The sequence below is a fragment of the Strongylocentrotus purpuratus genome, unplaced genomic scaffold (assembly GCF_000002235.5).
Source record: "Strongylocentrotus purpuratus isolate Spur 01 unplaced genomic scaffold, Spur_5.0 spur5_scaffold_5, whole genome shotgun sequence".
NCBI lineage: Eukaryota > Metazoa > Echinodermata > Echinoidea > Camarodonta > Strongylocentrotidae > Strongylocentrotus > Strongylocentrotus purpuratus.
The window spans coordinates 25,505,376-25,525,664 of record NW_022145611.1 but is presented as its reverse complement, the minus strand read 5'-3'; the positions used below and the strand labels follow the sequence as shown (position 1 = coordinate 25,525,664).

The following is a 20,289-nucleotide window of genomic DNA, read 5'->3' as shown; positions in this document are numbered from 1 at the left end:
GTCACAACATCAACATTTGTATATCACTTGTTTCGAATAAGAAATACATCACCCCCCCCCCCCCCCCATCAGTACGCCAACGTTCAGGGGCTCATGTCTTCTCACCCCTATAACAAAAAAACGGACACGCTTTCCCATTCTCGCACAATATGTCCACGATATGCGCGTATCGCTATTATAGAGACCTCCATTGATAAATACCGTATAGGTGGCATGCGCAATGTTTATGAAATTTAATTCCTGTGAACTTTCCTTTTTCTTTGAATGGAATTGTATATGTGATTTAATTCAGGTTTTTATTATTGTTACGTTCTTTTGGATTAAAAATACAAACCATGTTTACTCCTTTACTGTTTTTTTTTTTTTTTTTGGAGGGGGGGGGGGGGCGTTTTGGGGGGGCAAAAATGCGTTTTGCCCCCCCACTTTTTTGACTGGGGGGGCAACTGCCCCCCCTGCCCCCCCCACTTCCGGCGCCTATGAGCTTATAAGTATGTCTCTCCTTAAAGAACCTTCCTTGGCGATCTGATTAATGTATACGATATCTTTCCGTAGCGAAGCTGAGGCAAGATAGCTACATCCAGATCGCCTAGGAAGTGATAGTTTATCACATCACCTTCACCAATGGTAATTATTTGCTTACTAGCCACGCCTCATGAAAAGGATTGCTCTTGATTTACTCTCACACTCAAAGGTGACTGGAGATGTGACAACTTCAATGCTCACGTCTCACACTCGCTTTACACTTAAATGTTCAACAAGATGTAACCAATTACTTAATTTTAACGATTCCAAATTGAAAACATACACGTTCTTATCCACTATACATAATCAATCCGGAATGTTTCTTTCACAATCAAGATGCATGAACACAGCCCATCATTACATACATTCATGATATTAAAACTACCTGTATTTCTTCTGGATTGTCCCCGTCATCCTGCATGAAATGGCTTATACTGAACATGTACATGTATAAAACTGCATATACTGTATTTCAAATAAATGAGGGGGGGGGGGATAACAATAAAAACGAAAAACAGAAGAAAAATAACTGCATACAGTATAACAATAGAAAAGAATACACAAAAATCTTTGATTTTTCATCGGTAAAGAGATGAATTTATTAAATGCAATGATAGGGGCAAAGTACATTTTAAAAATCACGTTTTTCACATTTACAAGACAGAAAAACAAAACATGAAAGGTTTTTTCCAAAGAGGAATGAGAGGAAAGATTGGAGGTAAAAGAAACACAAACTTAGAACTTCAGATCAATACGAACAGTGTTGGTAAATGGGATGTATCAGAGAATGAAATTTCACTTGTTTTTGATAACTATAGTAGTTAAATCCAACCTGCAAATGATGGTGTACCAGTTCAATAAAGGTATGGTGTAAATGTATTCTCAAATACATGACATTTAAACTGTCTAAAGTATGACATCATCAGTATTTTGAGTTCAATTTCACCATGCTTACTCTGATCTAGTTATCTCATCATTATCATTAAAAAAAGAAACTGATAAAATACAACTCTTGTATTCTCCTCTTGAATGGTGTTCTGATGACTTTATTGTGCAGAAGATTTCAGTTACAACATAAAGTTAGTACTCCATTCAAGAAAATATGCGGCCCTGCACCTAGGACAAGATATGACAGGTGCAATATAGCATAAATGCAAGATCTTAAAAGCAATATAAAGGTCAAACTTTATTAAACAAGGGCCAGTCTCCCTTGGTCGGCCTGAAACATGTATGCTATATGAAGTACAAATGCCACTTTCTTCTAAAGATACACATGTGTGGCATCACTACATTATTTGATCATGATAATGCACATGCGTATGCAATGTTTGGTTGGTTAAACAAAAACAAGAAACGAACTACAACAATTTGAATGATTAAAACAGATGTATGTGTTACAACCAAGGTTGCTTGCTCTTGCATTTTCTAAAGGCACATACACGTACATGTCTAAGATTGGAGTCAGAGAAATGCACATACAAGTGTACATATAAATGGGCATGTGACATGTACACAAAATTGATCATGAAGTGGAGATATATGTGTAAGACATCAAATAAATGAGTAATGTGTACATTCAATACTAAAAAGATAAACATTTATTGTCATGACATGGGTATAAATGGCTTTGTTCGGTAGCTCATGTGATTATTTACGTTTATCATTTTTACAAGGATAGTTTCTACAAAAATTCAAAACGGGCTGCAAAACACATACATACTTCTGCAATGATACAAACAATGATTTGATACTTGCATTCACAAAATTTGTGATAAAATGATGACAGACCTAAATGTATGGTGTAAGAATCTTTGTACATATCCCACATCAGAAATCGGATAAATTACATTATACTCCTCCATGAAAAAAAACATAGCCTCCAACCTACACTTTTGTACACATACATGTATCTAAAAATGACGCACAACAATTCAACTTTAACTGAATACTACATAAAAGAACAAGTGTATTGGAAACGTGTGCATCCATAAATGTACACAATATAAAATGCTTGAATGATCCGAAGCAAAACTGCCCTCTGAAAAATGTAAATGTTAAATGATAGTACAGCCTTCTGGTCATAGAATACAATAACCCTCCCTATTTGTATAAACTTTCGAGTGTAATTGTAAATAACAAAATAATCTTGCCTCCACTTACTAGACTTATCTGTAAGATACTAGTAGTGCATGAAATGAAAATCTAAAGTGACCACTGAACAACTGGTATTGAATCTACACATTATATTTTACGATACATTTTCCATTCTCGTAGAAGTTTTGATACTAGACATCAAAGAAGTGCAATGAGGAAAACAAATTGATGGCATTTTACTGGGCATGTGGACTGTTGGAGAAACAGAGCTTGAAAATGTAAGGCCATTTGCCACCTGTATTGAAAAGGGGGAAAAAGAGGAAAATATTAAGACACCAAATGAATCTCATTCCATCTATGACTGTCGGAAGAGTACCTAAATAGTAGATAGATAGATATCTTATTTCTTATTCTGATGTGGAAACATATCACACTATAATGAGAAGGGCAACACTTGAAATGCTTTTATGCTTCACTTCTTGCACCCAGAGATTTAGTCACATATTTACAAGTGTACTCTCATATGTCCATACCAGGGTACAGTTCATTTTAGGGAATTGTGATTACCAATCAGATTTATTAGTTTTATTATTTTGTAATGTCCTGGAACCTCATGTCATGTCATTATAAATGTTGGAGCAAATTCTGAGGTAGTGAGTGAGTGAGGATTGACTTACCAGGATTCTCCATGTTGGTGTGGTTAGCCACACAGAGGGCTTCCACTGCAGAGGCTCGGTCATTCCATTCGGCTAATCCAGTCCTGCTTCGGTCAGCTATAAACAGGAAAACAATAAGGACAAAGATTACTTGGAAGTTTACTCAAGAACCAATTAGAGGTTTACGAGAGATTCTACAAAGATTCAAATTGGACTATTTGGCCTGAATTTTCTTTTTAAAGCAGGACTGCACTACTTGCGCCCTCTATTAGCCAACAATGCCTAAGCAGTACCCGTTGATCCCCCATGGTACCTTTTTTATGTTAATTGAGAGCTGATTGAATGAGAAAACCATCTGCTAGTGACCACGTAGGGAGGTCCAACCCCTCCTGGTCGAGCTAGTTCAGATAGGCTTTAAAAGACACATGAATGTTGAGATCCATCAAACGGGTAAAATCCACATACTTTTCAAACTGCTGATTAAAGTGTTCTGTTACCACATCCGACAGATGATGTGTACATTGGCATATGACAAACAAGTGAAAAGTTTTTTTAATTGTTTTGGCAGGCAAGTGTAGGGTGCTTTGCAATGCTGTTTAACTCAGACAGACATACACAGAGTAATGACTACATCAACATATTGCCATGTGCTTGAACACAGATTTCTGTCAAATTCCTATATTACTGTATTTTTATTGGTGAAGTAAAAACAACACTGTTGGATGAGGTATGGACTGAAATATGTTGCACAATTATATTAAAAGCATCAAAAATGTGTTTTGTTGATAAGTATATACATGCACATGTATGTTGTTTGTGAAACCGATCATTCTCTTCTAAGATTCAGAGACGATCGCAAGGTCGACTGTACCTAATTTTAGCATTTAATGTCTGTGTGTTATATAATGTACATGTTTTTGTAAACGAAAGTAACAGAGAAGATGTTAATATTGGAATAAAGAATGAAGAATAAATATTTGCACTCTACCTTTGGAGGAATCTTGCACCCGAGCTAAACATGGAGATAATAAATTTACAGAAATATCTTTAGGATTGTACAAAGTTATGCATCTTATATATGATAAGCTAGGAAATAACACATTCATTATGATTTCAATATATTTATTTGAAATTAAAATAACAGTAAATACCTGCTTCCTAATCTTTGTATTATGTCTACCGGTATACATCCTGAATGAAATTCTCCCCTTATATCATATTGTAAAGACGTAATAAAAAAATCAGATCCCTGCCCTTCCTTACAAATAATATGTCATTTACTTACAGCCTCTTACATTTGAAAAATAATCTGTAATGCATTTGAAATACTTCATGGATAACCAAACTTACAGAAGTAAAGTGTAAAGTGATTCTATTTAACTTCAAACACTTCATATTACATAACAAATGTTAGAAGACAATTACTTACACTTCTGGTCGAACATCTTCACAGCGGTCGGCTCTTTGGCACCAGCATTGATAAAGACCTAGAGAAAGGAAAAACAAAGATTTGAGGAACTCCTATACAGAATCATTTTTCACAAAAAAACTGAAGAAAATCATAGCACGGGTGGCTCTCATGAACTTAATATATCACGAAATTGAAATTTGTCTAGGGACATCACATAAAAAAGACATTCATCATTATCCCTTATGTAATATATTCCTAATTATGCAAATAATTTGGTCTGTCTGTTCTATCACAGAATGTCAGAAACTCAGTACATATGTAGGTTATTGTGTATGGCAACCAAATCTATACCCAAAAAATTTCTTCTGAATAAATAATTTATAGTTCAACTACAAGAAACACCTTTCAACGAAAATAACACCCTTCAATGATTGATAACGCTTTCTCTTTTCAGGAGTTAAAAGGGAATCCAAAACCTTGTTTGCATTCATCACATCAATGTAACTGACATACCTGCTTGATGGTCTGTGGAGTACTTTCTGGGTGGGCATTGAAGAAATGCAGAACTTTGGATGGCTGCTGAATACGTAATGAAATGAGTCAAGGAGAGCAACGCAGCATCAAACTTTTGTTATTGTAATTTTCACAAAGTTTACTACAAAACACATGAGGATACAATCTTAGCCTGATATAAAATATCATGGACAAAACATGTTCTTTTCTTTACAATGTGAAGAAGTACAATAACCAGTATCAAAATGATCTATGCCGCAGCCAAAGAAATATTATAGAATCTATCAAAATACAAAGTAAAATTTATTAATCAACTGCTTTTATATCTCTAACCCTCAATACATCAATGTGTATTTATATGTTATAACATTTCATCTACCTAGCTCTTTTATGAATTAAACCAAAAAAAAATCCTCAAATGACTTATGATTACAATCTAATTCTCTCTATCCATCCATCCAAAGATCAACAAGCTATAGAAAGGATATGGTTCTTGCTTGCTGCCTCCTTGTTCCTGAAGCGATTGTTGCGGCTCTTGGTGTAGTCCATGCAGGAAGGTGACCCATCATGAAGCTCACCTGGCACCTGAGACAAGGCAACGCAGTTCTGCTTGGAGAAGCTGCGCAAAACACACACAAAAAAAAGAATTTGCTATGACTATAGAGCTCCTGTAGACTCCTAGCAATGACAACTATTTGCAGTAATGTGTAACATAAAAGCGCATGATTGATAAAAAATTCTCCTTGGCATTTCGTTCTTCATTCATTCAATTTATGACACTTGAGATAGAATATAAGTTTGTTGTAGATGAATATATTGGGGGGGGGGGGGGGGGTTAATAATTTTTTCAATTCTCATTTGCTTACAATATTTCACTCAATACAGTGAAGCTCTTTTCTTTGTCTATTTTCACATCATAATACTGAAGATCAAGTTAAGTTTGTGTTTGTAACTATAGAAATGGAAATGATGAACTGTATCCTGAATTTTCTCAAATATTTCAGTCAGTAAGTCTAATGCCGACAAACAGGGAACTTACGAGAGCTGGACAGCAGAGCCAAAGAACTCAATGTTGCTGAGGTTAGTGATAGCTCTCTCCACAGACAGGGCATCTGACATCTCTGCCATGGCACAGCCAGGCTTACTCTTCATGAACTTGACCTGGGCAAGAAAACAAAAAAATACAAGAGTTTCATTGCAACAGACATGTCAGTTGAGTTTGTTACTTTTTACTTTTACCAATTGATTGTAGAAGATTATGAGTTTTGTATCTTGAAATAAATGTCACAAATGCATAATTGCGAAGATAAGAACCTACATTGCAGTATTTTGTATACATAAAATAATGATACTAAGAGCAAAAATGAGAACCTACATTGCAGTATTTGGTATACATAAAATAATGAAACTAAAAACTAAAACCATAGGTTTAAAAATGAAGGATGAAGATCAGCTTGCTTGTTGTCTCCAATGGTTACTTGTAGAGATATTCAAGTCCAACAATGTCACTGAATATACTTCATGATTTCACTCATGAATACAAATTTTATTTCATGCCAAGTAAGCACGCAAGCAGGTTTCTTCCCTATTAAGAAGTTAGTGTTAAATAGCATTAATGACTTGCAAGTTTGTACAACGTGGATAGTTCAGTATGGCCAAAATGGGGAGCAGTATGCTTTTTTACAGGAACATCGCCTCACCTTGATCACATTGCCATAGAGACACAAAAGGTTGAAGAGTTTGTCACAGTTCATCTGACCGGGGTTCATGTTGTAGACCATCACCACTGGATTACCATTGCCTAGCTGGTGCATCTGAGGGTCCTGCATGCCCATCATTTGGTGTCCACCTCCGTACCCACCAAAGTCCCCCCTGTCAGCCGGGTAGCCACGGGGGCCTCCTGGTCCAAAGCCCTGATCATGGAAACCTGGAGGTCCACCGCGTCGCCCACCCTGGGGTCCTGGACCCTGCATTCCTGCGGAGTGATCAATAATTAGAAGTGGAAAAAAAAAATTAATTCACAAAGAAGTTCAATGTAAACTCATTATAACAAAAATATGTGTAAAGGCAATGAATCTAATTCTCAATTTATTCAATTCAATTCAAGTTTATTTCCACATTTGGTTAAAAACAAAGAAACATAATCAACATGTGTTTATATATATATATAAGATAAAGTTTCAAAAGAGAGACAGGTCTATCAAGGTAATTCCAAGAATAAATATAATAACAAAATAGCTATACAAAAAAGATAATCAAAACATACATCAACAGCAAATATGAACACTACAATACAATAAAATAAAGAAAAAAAGCAAGTTAAGGTAAATTTAGTTAAGTTTATATACTATTGCACAATATCAACATTTCTTAGATCATTTTCAAACTTTATTCTAAATTTTGAATTCTCTTCTCTATCACATGTAGCTGTTCATTTATGACCTTTCTTTCAAATTTGCGTTTAATTTCTTCTGTTCAATAAAAGAATCAAACTTCACAGCCTACAAAATATATTGATCAGGTTATGAAGTTGGATTCCTATATTAAAGCCCCACCGTACTACTTGTAGCTACTTGCTCCCTCTACATAGAAAACAATGCCTAATCGGTGACCATTGGTCCCCCATGATCCTCTTTTTCTTATGTTAATTGAGAGCTGAGTTAATGAGATAGCCACCAGTCAGTGACCACCCTGGGCTGTCTAATCCTTCCTAGCCAAACTAGTACAGACGATCTTTTAAGTATTATCTCCATACACACATATAAGATACATACCATATTCTCCATACTGAGGAGGTCCACCTCCTGGACCCTCCCTCCTCATGGTGGTGGGTCCATTGTAAGCTGGTTCAGGGGGGTCATCAAGAAGGGCACGCCCTTGTGCAGCTGGAAACCAAACACACAATCAAATTAGTATACACTTATCTAGATTGGGATACTGTACTGACCCAATATAATCTTTGCCATATCATATCCAAAAGCAGAGGTTACCTTTTAATACAGAAGGGCAACACATTGTTCTTATTCCTTTGCCAGGGTAAAACCAACTTGAGACCCTGTTGTTAAAATGTGTACCAATTACCATCTACGTTATAAAAAGGTACAAGTGACCACCATTTTTTTTTTTTTAAATAAATCAAAGTACACTCATTTAGACCAGGATTGTTATTTAGCATTACTGAACAGAGAATCAGAGCAGAAACTGGAAATTTTAGAAAGACACCTACAAAAAGGCAATCATTTCAGAAATAATTTATTGGAGATTAATAAAAAGCTATGGCTTTTGATTTTCTCATTTCCAATAATCACACACAGACCACATGAAGCCACTCTAAAATGAAAAAGTAGCAGATATACAAGAATCTCATGAAGCAATGCCCAAGGAATTTGAGGTACAAATAAATTTCCTCAATTATCGTTGTTTCATTTTGGTAAACCAAAATCATTTAGACAATGAACTACCTTAACTACATCAATAAATATACCCCTCAATACTTCCTTCGCACTATTTAAATAAGAATTACCAAGACACCTACAACTTGTAATATCTAACAATTTATTCAGAACTGCTTACTAGAGAAAAATACTAACTAAATCACACATACATGTATTTTCAAGCTCTTGAAGCAAAAAGATATATTCCTGCAGACATCATGGGCAAGCCAAGTCAATCCTTGTCTTTCTTGTAGGCTGACATATGTACCACTTACTCTTGCTCTCTTGAATACAATATTACCTTCAATTGTACAAAAGAATTTAAGATTCCAGTGATATAGCCCTTGAATGATGTTTGACTTCATCTATGCCCCACAGAAAGATGTATCCTGGCTGAAAGGCGCCTCCTTGGGTGCTTTACAGCGATGTCGAAATCAGCGTTGCTTTCCCTTTGCCAAGGTTACCCCCAGGTGAATGCAGGGCTGGTGGAAAAGCTGGAGGAAGTGCCGTCCAGCCTGTTGAACACGAGGTACCGTACATCATGAGTGCTTTCTGTTATCTTTGTTTTGAGAGGGGCAGTGGTGATGGATCTTGAAGGCGTCATTTGAGTTTGAGGTGTCTCGTAGTAGTGTCTCTGCAGTTTATGTGCAATGTTCATATTCTTCTCTGACTAGGTATATGTACTCAGGGTCAATGACTGAAGTGTTCTTCCATGCATATTTTATAACCCATACTGTCCAATGTGTGTCATGTTCAATATTTCTTTTAACAGTCTCTCTGAAGCAAATAGTACTTACTTCTTGTACATGTATATACAATTTTGTAGATTATGGTGCATATTTGACATTGAATTGATATCACATTTATAATCAATATGACCTGTTCATAGTAAGACTCCATAGAACAAAGTTGACAATATGTACTGTTTCAGAGTGTCAAGATCACTATACAACTCTATCTGTTCTCGACAGAGTTCTGATATACAATGTACATTGCATGTTACCCGTTTCCCTTTTTAAATTATATACACAACTTTGTACAATGAGAATAATATGTCAAATAAAACATCTATTACAATATTTGATCTTTCTTTCTTTCTAAATGTCATAAATTTTACATGAACACTGGAAAACAGCCATTGCAAAGATTGAAATATGGCAATATTCCAGCACAGTAAAATTAAAACCTTTGCAATAGTATGGTGTGTGTAAAACTTTGAGAATACCTGATTGCCTTGTGAATTATTTTTTTTTTTGGTCTTAGTTGTCTTATTGCTATGGAAGAGTGGTATTCTTATGCACTTGTTAGGTAAAATAGATTTGTTTGTAAAAGTCCTTGCTAAACAGTGTCAGTTCATGGAAATTTTATTTTCTTGCTTTTCTTTCTCTTTAAATCAGAAAATGTGCATAGGTCTATGTTGTAATTTTCTTCTTTTTCTTCCTTTCACACCAATGATCTAGTAAAGATTGAAATGGCTGTTTCATTTTTCTCAAAATACAGAGAGAGAAATGAAGTATACTTACATGTACAATTTGAAATGTTTCAAAATAAAACTTACATACATTTGTACATACTGCAATGTAATTGTGAAGCTACAGACTCTGTTCTGTAAAAGTAAAAGCTGTGTACTGACAACATAAGACTTACATGCAGTGTACAGACAATGCATGGACATATATCACACAGAGAATATCAGTATGTTACATGTATATCGATTATGGAGAGCAGAAAATGTAAATGTCCTGTTAACAAAGACATATTAAGAGATGATATGTATATCTGACAAAAGATAACTTTCTGTAAAATAATGATTTTGTTTTTCTCCTTTTTTTCTTCTTTTTCACAATACAGACAAAATGTGTACTACTTACTAACATGAAGTCTTTATTTACATGTACATCGCGATTAAAAATAAACCATGTAGACATACTGTGGCTAACTAGATATAATGTTCATTTGTTTGCAAATGTACATTTGCTTAATGAAGAACAAATTTACAAAAGACAATAACATTGCTTTCTTAATCTGGCACAGATACAACCTGTATGTCTAGAAACAAAAATGTAAGATTGTTGGCATTGTAAATATATGTACGAGTCAAAATGTATAATTGAAAAGACAAAGTGTATTATTATGTACATGTACTTTGGTAACATTCTGTACGTGTACTTGTGCACTGCAAATAGTTATTTTCTCTCAAATTTGGTTTGTGCAAAAATATTGTGAAGAAATAGCAAAGGGATAAATCTGAATTTTATGGAGCATCATTTTGTTTAATCAACATTTACTTTGTATGCAAGATTGACTATGGTTGCGTTTATTGACCAAATTTTTGGCTAGAATCAGGTTTCTCAAACGCCTTTCAGGCAAATTTAGAAGGTGATAAACGCAAAGCCTTTTTTAAAGGTCTTTAGATATGGGCATATCTAAAGACGCAAAAAGGTGTGTTTTGAATGTGACAAACAGTTTTGAACCCCACATACAAATCGGACCACCCAGGTTAAGGGTTCAGAGGCTAGCGCGCGCCATGTGTTGTGTACAAGCATGTGTGTGTAGTTGACCTCCGAGAAACTGTCTGCTTCCCGGGTCAAAACAGCTGCGCAGACACAAGGCCTTTATTTTGAATCGTGAAGAGACGATAAACGCGACATCCCGCAAATCACTTTCGTATAGTGGGGTTCGATAGTGGGGTACGATATGTACATATCTAGTGGCATGCCCCAATAAATGCGCCCTGAGTTAAGAATATGTTTTTTTTTTCTGGTCAGGTGTTTAAATTAGCTTTCCCTTCACAGTATTATCACATCAATATTGTATGTATTCATTTTGTAAATGTTTGAAAGCATATAAAAATTCTAATGATATACACATTGAACAAAAAATTATACCAAGAAACAATTTGTATTTGTTCCATTTTGAAGTGTTGATCAATGATCATACAGTGAAAAGTATACCATTCCTTTGGAAAATACATACATGCACAAGCATATATCGGTAGCTTGGCAACATTTCATATTTTTTTCTACATGTAATGTTTTCATTACTCTTAAATTAACGGCCAGAAATTGAAGTTAAAAAAAAAATTAATCACAATATATATATATACTGACATACTGTGTATTTCCACTCTATATTTCTTTCCCCTTGTTCTTTCTTTGGGATTATGGTTAGCAAGCTGTATAATTTGATAGTATTTGTTCATATTTATTTGTATATCTGGGCCCTGTCTTCTGAACAGTTGTGAATGATTCAGATCAATCACAACTCAACTTGAGGAATGGCAATTGATTTGGATCAATCAGAACTCTTTACATGACAGGGCCTCATAATAAAAATGAAAAGACTGCATATATAAACCCCAGTGCATTTTTATGTGCAAACTTATAATCGGTGTAGGTGTGTCAAATGTCAATGAGAAAGGTACATACATGTATCAACACATTCAGTAACAAAAACTGTACATAATAAGAAATTTCAAATCTTCATATATAACTGTAAGTTTAAAACAAATTTATTAACAGATACAGATAACTGGAACCATCATATTAAAAGCAAAAGACATATCACAAGTACATGTAAATGGGGATGAATTTTGTTCCCTTCATATCACTAAGATACTTTCAAAAATTTGTAAAGATAAATTCTGTTTTCTTTCAATCACTTCAATCACCTGACATGCGAAAAAGCACCGAGTAAACAAATTGGAAAAGTTGCTTCCAAACCTTTTTGCCTTCTTTATTTAATGGTAAATGAAGAAGCTGTGTTTAATATCAATGAGTATGTTGCATGTAGGGAAACCTTACCTGCATTCAAGCCTGGGTTGGTGTAGTCATATGTCTCTCCATCATTCTTGTAGACAGTCAGGGTTTTAGGCTGCATTACAAAAAAATAGGAGTACGTCATATCAACATTTCTTACCAAATTGCAGTCTTTGACAGAAAGAGCATGACCATTTTCACTGCATATGTTCAATATAATAGGAAACATTTGGGGATCTACATGTAATTGAAACAAAAAAAAGAATACCTCTTTCATTCCATAAGTTCTTTGAGTAGATTTCAATGAAACAGCTTTTTAAAATCTGTATTATCAAATGGTTAGATTTCATACTTTCAACCTTGTGAATATTCCATTTACTTTACCCAACCTTTAGAAAATAGCTGAAAGTAGCTGGAGCTGGATAGGTTTATCGGAGAGTTGCAGTTAATCTATTTATCACAAGACTAAGGAGAGAACAAACTTGGTGGGTAGAGTACAGAATGGCAGAATCACATACATACCCTTGCAAAGTCGATCTTGAGAGTGCAGCAACCAGAGTAGATGTCACAGTTATGCAGGTTCTGCTTGGCATGAGTGGCACTCTGGACGGTGTCAAACGTGCTCAAGGAATTAAGGAAAGTTATTGCTTCACCAGCACTATTAGTTATCAAATACATACTGAGGATCAGAAGAAAAAATGAGAGTTGATACAAAATTACTAACTGAATAAAAGGCAGAGGAATCCCGAGACAATCTGCTAATTTGGAGTCATTTGAAGAAAAAAATAATCAATCAAAACAATGGAAAAAAAAAAAGTCAAGTACTACAACATGGTCTGAACCAAATTAAAATTGACAGTTTGCCAACTACATGTACAATAGTATGTATGTGCTGACAAGAAAGGTTATAATTAGGTACATGTACACCGGGCGATTAATTATACCTTTCCCTAAGCTGCTATACCTGACCTGTTTATTTGACAGGACATGTACAGGAATGAAAACCGATAAAGGTGCTATAAACCAAACTTGCAAAGTCTAGGCTAACTGATCACACACAATTTAATGTTAAGATTGTTCATTCATGCTTGCACAGGCATGTATAAAAATTACTTCTGACTTTTCTTTTTTTTTCCTGTGCTATTTGGGGATGGGAGGAGAGGGGGAAATCGAGAAATATAAGAAAGGTAGCAGAATTTAGTAAAAAGGATATTCCACCATGGCTTGGACTCCATTCTTCTTGAAGATGACAATGCGGAGGACATTTCCAAATCCTTTGCAGATGGTATGAATGACATCCTGAAGAAGAAGACACAAGTGGTAAAACAGAAATTATAAAAACTGTTCGTGAAACAGAAAGGCACATGACAAGTATCTTAATTTACCCATTCCAGACACATACATGTACTGTGAAACATTGGAAGTGCTTGGTCCTTCAAAAGGGATGCAAATGTCCTATGAGTAGAATAACAATACTGAATGCACGAAATGAACCTAATACACTTTCCACAAGAGCAGATGGACATAGAGAAAAAATATCATTGTCAAAGAGATTAAGTACACTTTATCCTTACCTGGCATATGTGACTGCCATAACATATAAGAAATAATTACAATCAAGTTTCAACAAAAGAGGTTTACTTGATTCTCCCATCCAGTGTTACATATCTTGAAGTAAACTTAAACCTAAACATGTATGCTTCGCTTCTTTTAATTTTAGATTAAAATTTGCATTACATTCACCCACGAAGGGTTTATAATTCAAACTTACCGTGGTGATTCTATACTTTGGCCTAACCACTGTCATGAGAAGTACATTGTTTGCTTCGCTGTCATTTTCTCTGTATTAGAGGTAAAAATATCAATGAATTATTTGTTTCATATTGCAGATCCCATTCATCCATATTTCTAAACAGATAATTGAAATATGAGTGTACCAAGATTTTGTTAGGAGGTTCCCTGTACAAACTATTTGATTCTGCTACTTGACATACAAACAGAAGATGATAAAAGAGAAAGTGGAACACAAAGAAATAGACCTCAAAAGAGTGTTTTCACTAGAAATTCACTAAATACACACCTGTAGTTTGACAATTAATTATTACACAAATATAACATTTATAATTTGCTAACATAATTTTCAACAACATGTCATTTTGTATGACCGCAAATTACATGAGTGTTTAGTGTAAGCCTGTTTAGAAATTACACAATATGTTCACATTGCAGACCTACATGTAGAAGCATATCAAGGACATCCCACATATCGCATATATCTGAAGTACGCATAAAAACAACACCATATGAATATAATTTTTGTCATTTCTCACACTCCATTAAAATCAGTAATGCAAATACGGATGATGAGTATACTGTAAAAACAAAAAAAGTTCTCACCCAGGTCGGATGATCCTGGCACTGTTGGAGTAGTCAAAGAAAGCTGGCTTTCCTCCAACATTGATGATGTTATCTGGATGAGCCTACATCAAAATTACATAGAATACTTTAATGATAAGAAGGGAAACGCTCTCGGCGGTCTCGCCTGAATAACGCAATTCAATATGATAAACCAGAACGTCTATGACGTAGCGCTCATCTGCATCTCGCAACAACAAATATCGTAAATTTTTTGTGGTACACTTTTGAACTGGTCAAAAAATAAAAATTTGAGGCCCTGGAAGGGACACAATTTCATTTCATTTGCATAAAGTACCATAAATAATCAATGGAGCAAAATCTCACAATTCTGTGTAGAAGTTTAGTGTTCCAAATTTAGCTCTACCAGATAAGGCAAACCAAATCAGTCAAGAAATGAGGGAAAAGAAGCAATTTTTGTTATTTTTGGAATAAATTTGCATAAATTACCATAATTAATTAATGGAGAACAATTTCCAAATTCTGTGTAGAAGTTTAGTGTACCAAAGTTAGCTCTACGATATAAAGCAAACCAAATCAAAATCGGTCAAGAAATGAAGGAGAAAAAGTTTTTTTTTGTGATTTCGAATAAATTTACATAAATTAGCATAGACAATGAATTTCACGATTCTGTGTAGATATTTTAAATCCCCCTCCTAGCCCTATCATATGAAACAATCAGAATCAAAATCGGTTGAAAAATAACGAATAAAGAAAATCTTGATGTTGATGCCACAACAAAGTCTAAGTTTGTACATCTTAAATGACCTTTGACCTTAACTTAGTGACCTAAAATTCTACTCACATGATTGGGGAGACTTGATAATCCTATAGTCCAAGTTTCATTGACTAAGAACCTATACTTTCAAAATTATATCAAAAATTCAATAACTTAACCTTACGTTAAGTTTTCGATGATGATACTACAATATAGTCCAAGTCTGTCGACCTGAAATGACCTTTGACCTTGACTTTGTGATCTGAAATTCTACTCACATGATTGGGGATACTTGATTACCCTATAGTCAAAGTTTCATTGACTAAGAACTTATACTTTAAAAATTATATCAATTGACGCCGCCGTCGCCGTCACCGGAACAGCGGCGCCTATGTCTCGCTTTTTGCTACGCAGGCGAGACAAAAATCATCATACAGAGGAATGCTGTATAACCATTATGCTAAACTTGGAAGGAGAAAATACAGTGATATTATGTAGTCTTGGCATCCATTTTTGTAATTCTTTTTAACGTATACAGTACAGGTATCTTCTTTCTATAAAATTCAATTATTGTTACCTATCACTTTAAACCAACAAACACAATAGCTTAAAGCAATCATTACTTCTTTTTAATCATCCAAATCTAACATTGAACTTCCTGAAGAGGAAAAAGCGAAATCATGAAGATGAAGACAAAATTTATGACTCACCTGTGTGAATTCAACACAACTTTTGGAGCTCTTCATTTCTTCAAACTCCACTAGTGCTTGACCCTTCTGAATACGATGGACAAAGCTGTGAAACAAACATCAAAGCATTGCACCATCAGTCACTTATTGCTCACAAGTCCTTGTTCATAACAGTGCTGCCTTGGAATACAAAATGACTTAAAGATAGTGCTGTAGTCGAACCACCGAACCGAACGGAAGTTCGCCGAACATGGCACTTCCGAACCCAACCCAACCCAACCCAACCAAACGCAAAGGCTTGGTTCGGATGTTCGGCAGAAAAAAATGTAAACGTTTTTGCAAGCTAAAAAAGAAAAAAAATAAAAATCCTCTGAAAGAGAACAAATGTGGACACTGTAAGTAAACAAAGGGCTCAACAGTAATGCAAGCAACAATCAAAATTATCTTTCTTCTTCTTTTTTTCAATTCAATAAAAACACACACAATTTTTTTCTAACAAAAATGTAACAATTAAAAAAAGGCATCAAATTGGAGGCCCAGAATCATACCTAATTGGTCCAAAGGGCTGCAGGGCTTCAACCAGATCAGCATCGCTAACATTCTCAGAGAGATTGCTTACATGGACAACGCATGATGGCAGAGGCTTGTGCTGATCGTCAAATAAATCCTGTCAATAAATGCATTATAGAAGTGCACATTGTTACTGTAGCACCACCTTAGGAACAGTAGAGCAATGATACATCATCTCAACATAAATAAATAAGTACATTTTTTTTTTAATGTTACAGAAGGGATAAATTCTATACCTTATAAGGAGCAAAGATCACAAAATAAAAATGTCATGAATCACAAACTTCCTCCTCACTCTTCAGTGTACATACATGAACTCTTCTTTTTTCCCCATCTTGTTTTTCTGTGCACGCATCATCAGAACCTGCAGAAAGCTAGGCACACAAATGATGGTTTGGAAATGCATAAGTTGCAGCACTACATGTAGACTAGATGCGCTTCACACGTACAGAAATCTGAAACTTAGCTTCTTGCAGTGAGTTGGCACTAATCAGCCAACAGTTTGGATATGGCAGGCTGGAAGAATATATCTTTTTTATTATAATGTTTTCGGTCTTTTCATGTTTAATGTAAGTAAAAAATAACATACAAGTGTAAGAAGAGAAAAATAGAGCCCATTGCCGATAAATATTAGCCTAGAAATGACCACCTGGGGGCCGTTTCTCGAAACCAACTCCATGACAGTCATATCTTTGTCGCCGACCTACGGAGATGTCATGAAGCGGATAAACCGTTTCACAAAGCCATGACAGACATGATATCGATATATCGCGATACTAGCAGCTCAAGAACATAGTCTTTGTCACGATCCATTTGATTTATGAAAAATAACCCAAAACAAGTTTTGGGGCTAAAATTGTTCAAAAAGAAATATATACATATAAATTCTCCTAAAATAAATAATAAATAGTGTCATTATCATATTTACATCATCAAATGATTTGCATATTTCTGTAAAGATTCTTAAATTGAAGAAAAACCGATGAGTGTTTTTTTTCAACAGTCGAATCAAAAGTTAGTTGAAGGATACCGTAATGTGATAGTTTATCAATACGTACTTTTTTGTTTATTGTGACGAGAAATTTTAGGCAAAATGTCTTTTCTCAGCCAGTTTTTATTCCAGAGTCTCATAAATACTCGTTATATAATTGATTTGATATTGAAAATATAATTTGGAAGAAGTAATTAGAGAGGGAATAATAATGCACATAGGCCCCAAAGGTACATGTATGACGGTATCCTAAGAAAAGACTATGTATCGACTATGGAAAACGGTGTGTAACATTCTAACCTCTCTTATTTATATGTTATAGTTTAATGATTTGTGATTTAATGTTTATATTCAGCTTTTTAAAGTTTCTGTATAATTTGTATTCTCACTTTTGTATATTTGTATTTCGCATCCCAGAGAATTACGTACCGAACTCGTCTATATTTTTCTCAAAGTGATAGTGAAACTAATCGTCCATTTCGCGGCCCATGGAATGGCAACAAATTGACTTGTGATGGCGCTTTACAGCGATTAAAAAGATATGACAGGTTCGGAGCAGTGACAACTCGCTTGTCGCGGAAGTTGTCGCTCATCTTGGCAAAGACGGCTTCGTGAAACACTTAGCTGACAAGTTGCGCGACAGTGGCGAGATGTCGTTGATCTTGTAGTTATGACGGTTCCGAGAAACGGCCCCCAAAGTACCAAACCGAAGAAAAAAATTGAGAAATGTCTACCATGATTCTGGAGTGTAAAAAATGGCCACTTGACCCGAGAGTCTACTGCCCAAAATAAAAATATGATTTTCTGAAAATTGGTGTGTTATTTTCTCAGTGCAAATTTACTTCACTGGTTCAAAATCACCCACATTCTGACCCATGCACGTCATCTATCCACTGTCGAAAGAAAATTGAGAGTAAGGACGATTTGACATAGAGTAAAGGAGCCGGTAATCGGCCAGCTCCCGTTTTCGGCCGATTGGTTGGATGCAAGGTAAAATCACTCTAAAATACATCGCATAATAGCATAACACATATCCCACACATACCATACCATGCCAGTGTCACTGAAGAACCATATTTGCAATGGAAAATATATCCTAAAATATCACATTTTAGCGACGTAATCGCCGGTCCCGCTACCCAAATCTGAAAAATCGAGTTTCTTACGCGTGTACATGTATGTAAGAAATATGGGTACCATAAAATCAGCTTTATTTCAAGTATTTTTCAGATTAAGAGCCCGATTTTGTGTTAGTCGCAAGCTCAAAAGTATCTCATCGCATGTATTAAATCAATGCAGCCAGACCCTGCCACGCACACACGATATGTCTGTCTAATTCAGATTCCAACTTCCGATCACCGCTGTGCCTGTCTTCGGCCAGGCGAGCACCAGGGAGCTCCGGCGTGGGATACCTGCTCCGCCCGCTTGTGCTGTACATCAGCACGGAAACGCACGGCGCGCGCGAGCGCTTCCAATTGACTTTGTACATGCGGCCGTAAACTGAAACGCTCGGCCGATAACTGGCTCCAAAACAGTGAAAATTGAAATGAATATTGTCATGGCAATTCGTGATTTTTTTCTGGGATTCTTTTTTTGTTTAAATAATAATAATATTTGCTTCATGATTTGAACAAGAAATGATAATAAATAGGAAGTAAAGAGTCCTAAAAATAGGATTTTGTCTTAAGTGGCCGAAAACGGGCTCCTTTACTCTACTGTACAGTACATGTAGGCCCACATTTTTCATGTCCAAATATCTGGTCAGTTTTTCACTCATTTATTTAGTTCTACAGCCGGTACAGGCTAGGCCTACAGCACCTATACAATTTCCTGCTGGTGTGGTTCAGACTAATCAATCGTCTGATTTTTTTTTAAAGTCAATTTTGTGAATATATTTTTTAATATGAATTTGCTTAGCATTTACACATGAGAAGTATCACAGGCACGAGGAGAGTACAGCCTTTCAAAACATTTAAAAGCTGAATAACATTCGCACGACATTCCACACGCGTACATCCATCCAAGCCAAGCCAAGGCCGCAGGCCACAACACAAGCTGAAGATCGAGGTGAGCTGAGCTGAGCATGCAAGCGGCAACACTGCTGCACAAGCCTGTCGGCGTTTGGCTTGAGCTTGAGCTGCTAGCTGTCAGGTCACAACTAAAAATGTCATTGCAACCAATCATTTCATCACAGACAAGTTATATTATTGATCATATAAGCACTTGATTGCAAATTAAAGTTATACCCTTGCTCCAGATTGTATTCCCCTTCCTCCTGTATCTGTTCTTTGACGCTTTGTAGCATGTCCTTCGTAATTCTGATAGGCCTCCATGTTGCTTGATGAAAAAGATAAGCGCATGCGCTTGACCTTATAAGCTTTTCCCGTAGAGGGCGCCATAGTAAAATTGCGGAGAGATCCCATGTCAAAATTGTAACGCTCTTGTAGTTGTAGAACTCCCCTGACGGGAGTCGTACTTTTTAACTTCACGATCTCACGAGGAATAAACTACACTATCA

General features: G+C 35.6%; 1 protein-coding gene across 2 annotated transcripts; it reads right to left on the bottom strand.

The window, feature by feature from the left end:
* Window positions 1-1,096: 1,096 nt before the first annotated feature.
* Window positions 1,097-20,185, bottom strand: LOC580804 (heterogeneous nuclear ribonucleoprotein L). 2 transcript variants are annotated; one of them, XM_030999837.1, is made up of 17 exons: window positions 20,018-20,185; window positions 16,759-16,877; window positions 16,232-16,316; window positions 14,786-14,868; window positions 14,160-14,229; window positions 13,602-13,687; window positions 12,911-13,007; window positions 12,434-12,503; window positions 7,971-8,081; window positions 6,897-7,183; window positions 6,236-6,357; window positions 5,685-5,815; window positions 5,197-5,270; window positions 4,702-4,759; window positions 4,261-4,284; window positions 3,294-3,389; window positions 1,097-2,911 (listed from the first exon to the last, which is right to left on the bottom strand). In XM_030999837.1, exons 1-17 carry the CDS (start codon window positions 20,168-20,170, stop codon window positions 2,853-2,855), a joined length of 1,725 nt encoding a protein of 574 aa, XP_030855697.1. In that variant the 5' UTR covers window positions 20,171-20,185; the 3' UTR covers window positions 1,097-2,852. The 2 variants fall into 2 exon arrangements, with proteins under 2 accessions (XP_030855697.1, XP_785931.3); XM_780838.5 differs by having other exon boundaries at window positions 6,897-7,171.
* Between the last annotated feature and the right edge of the window lie 104 nt (window positions 20,186-20,289).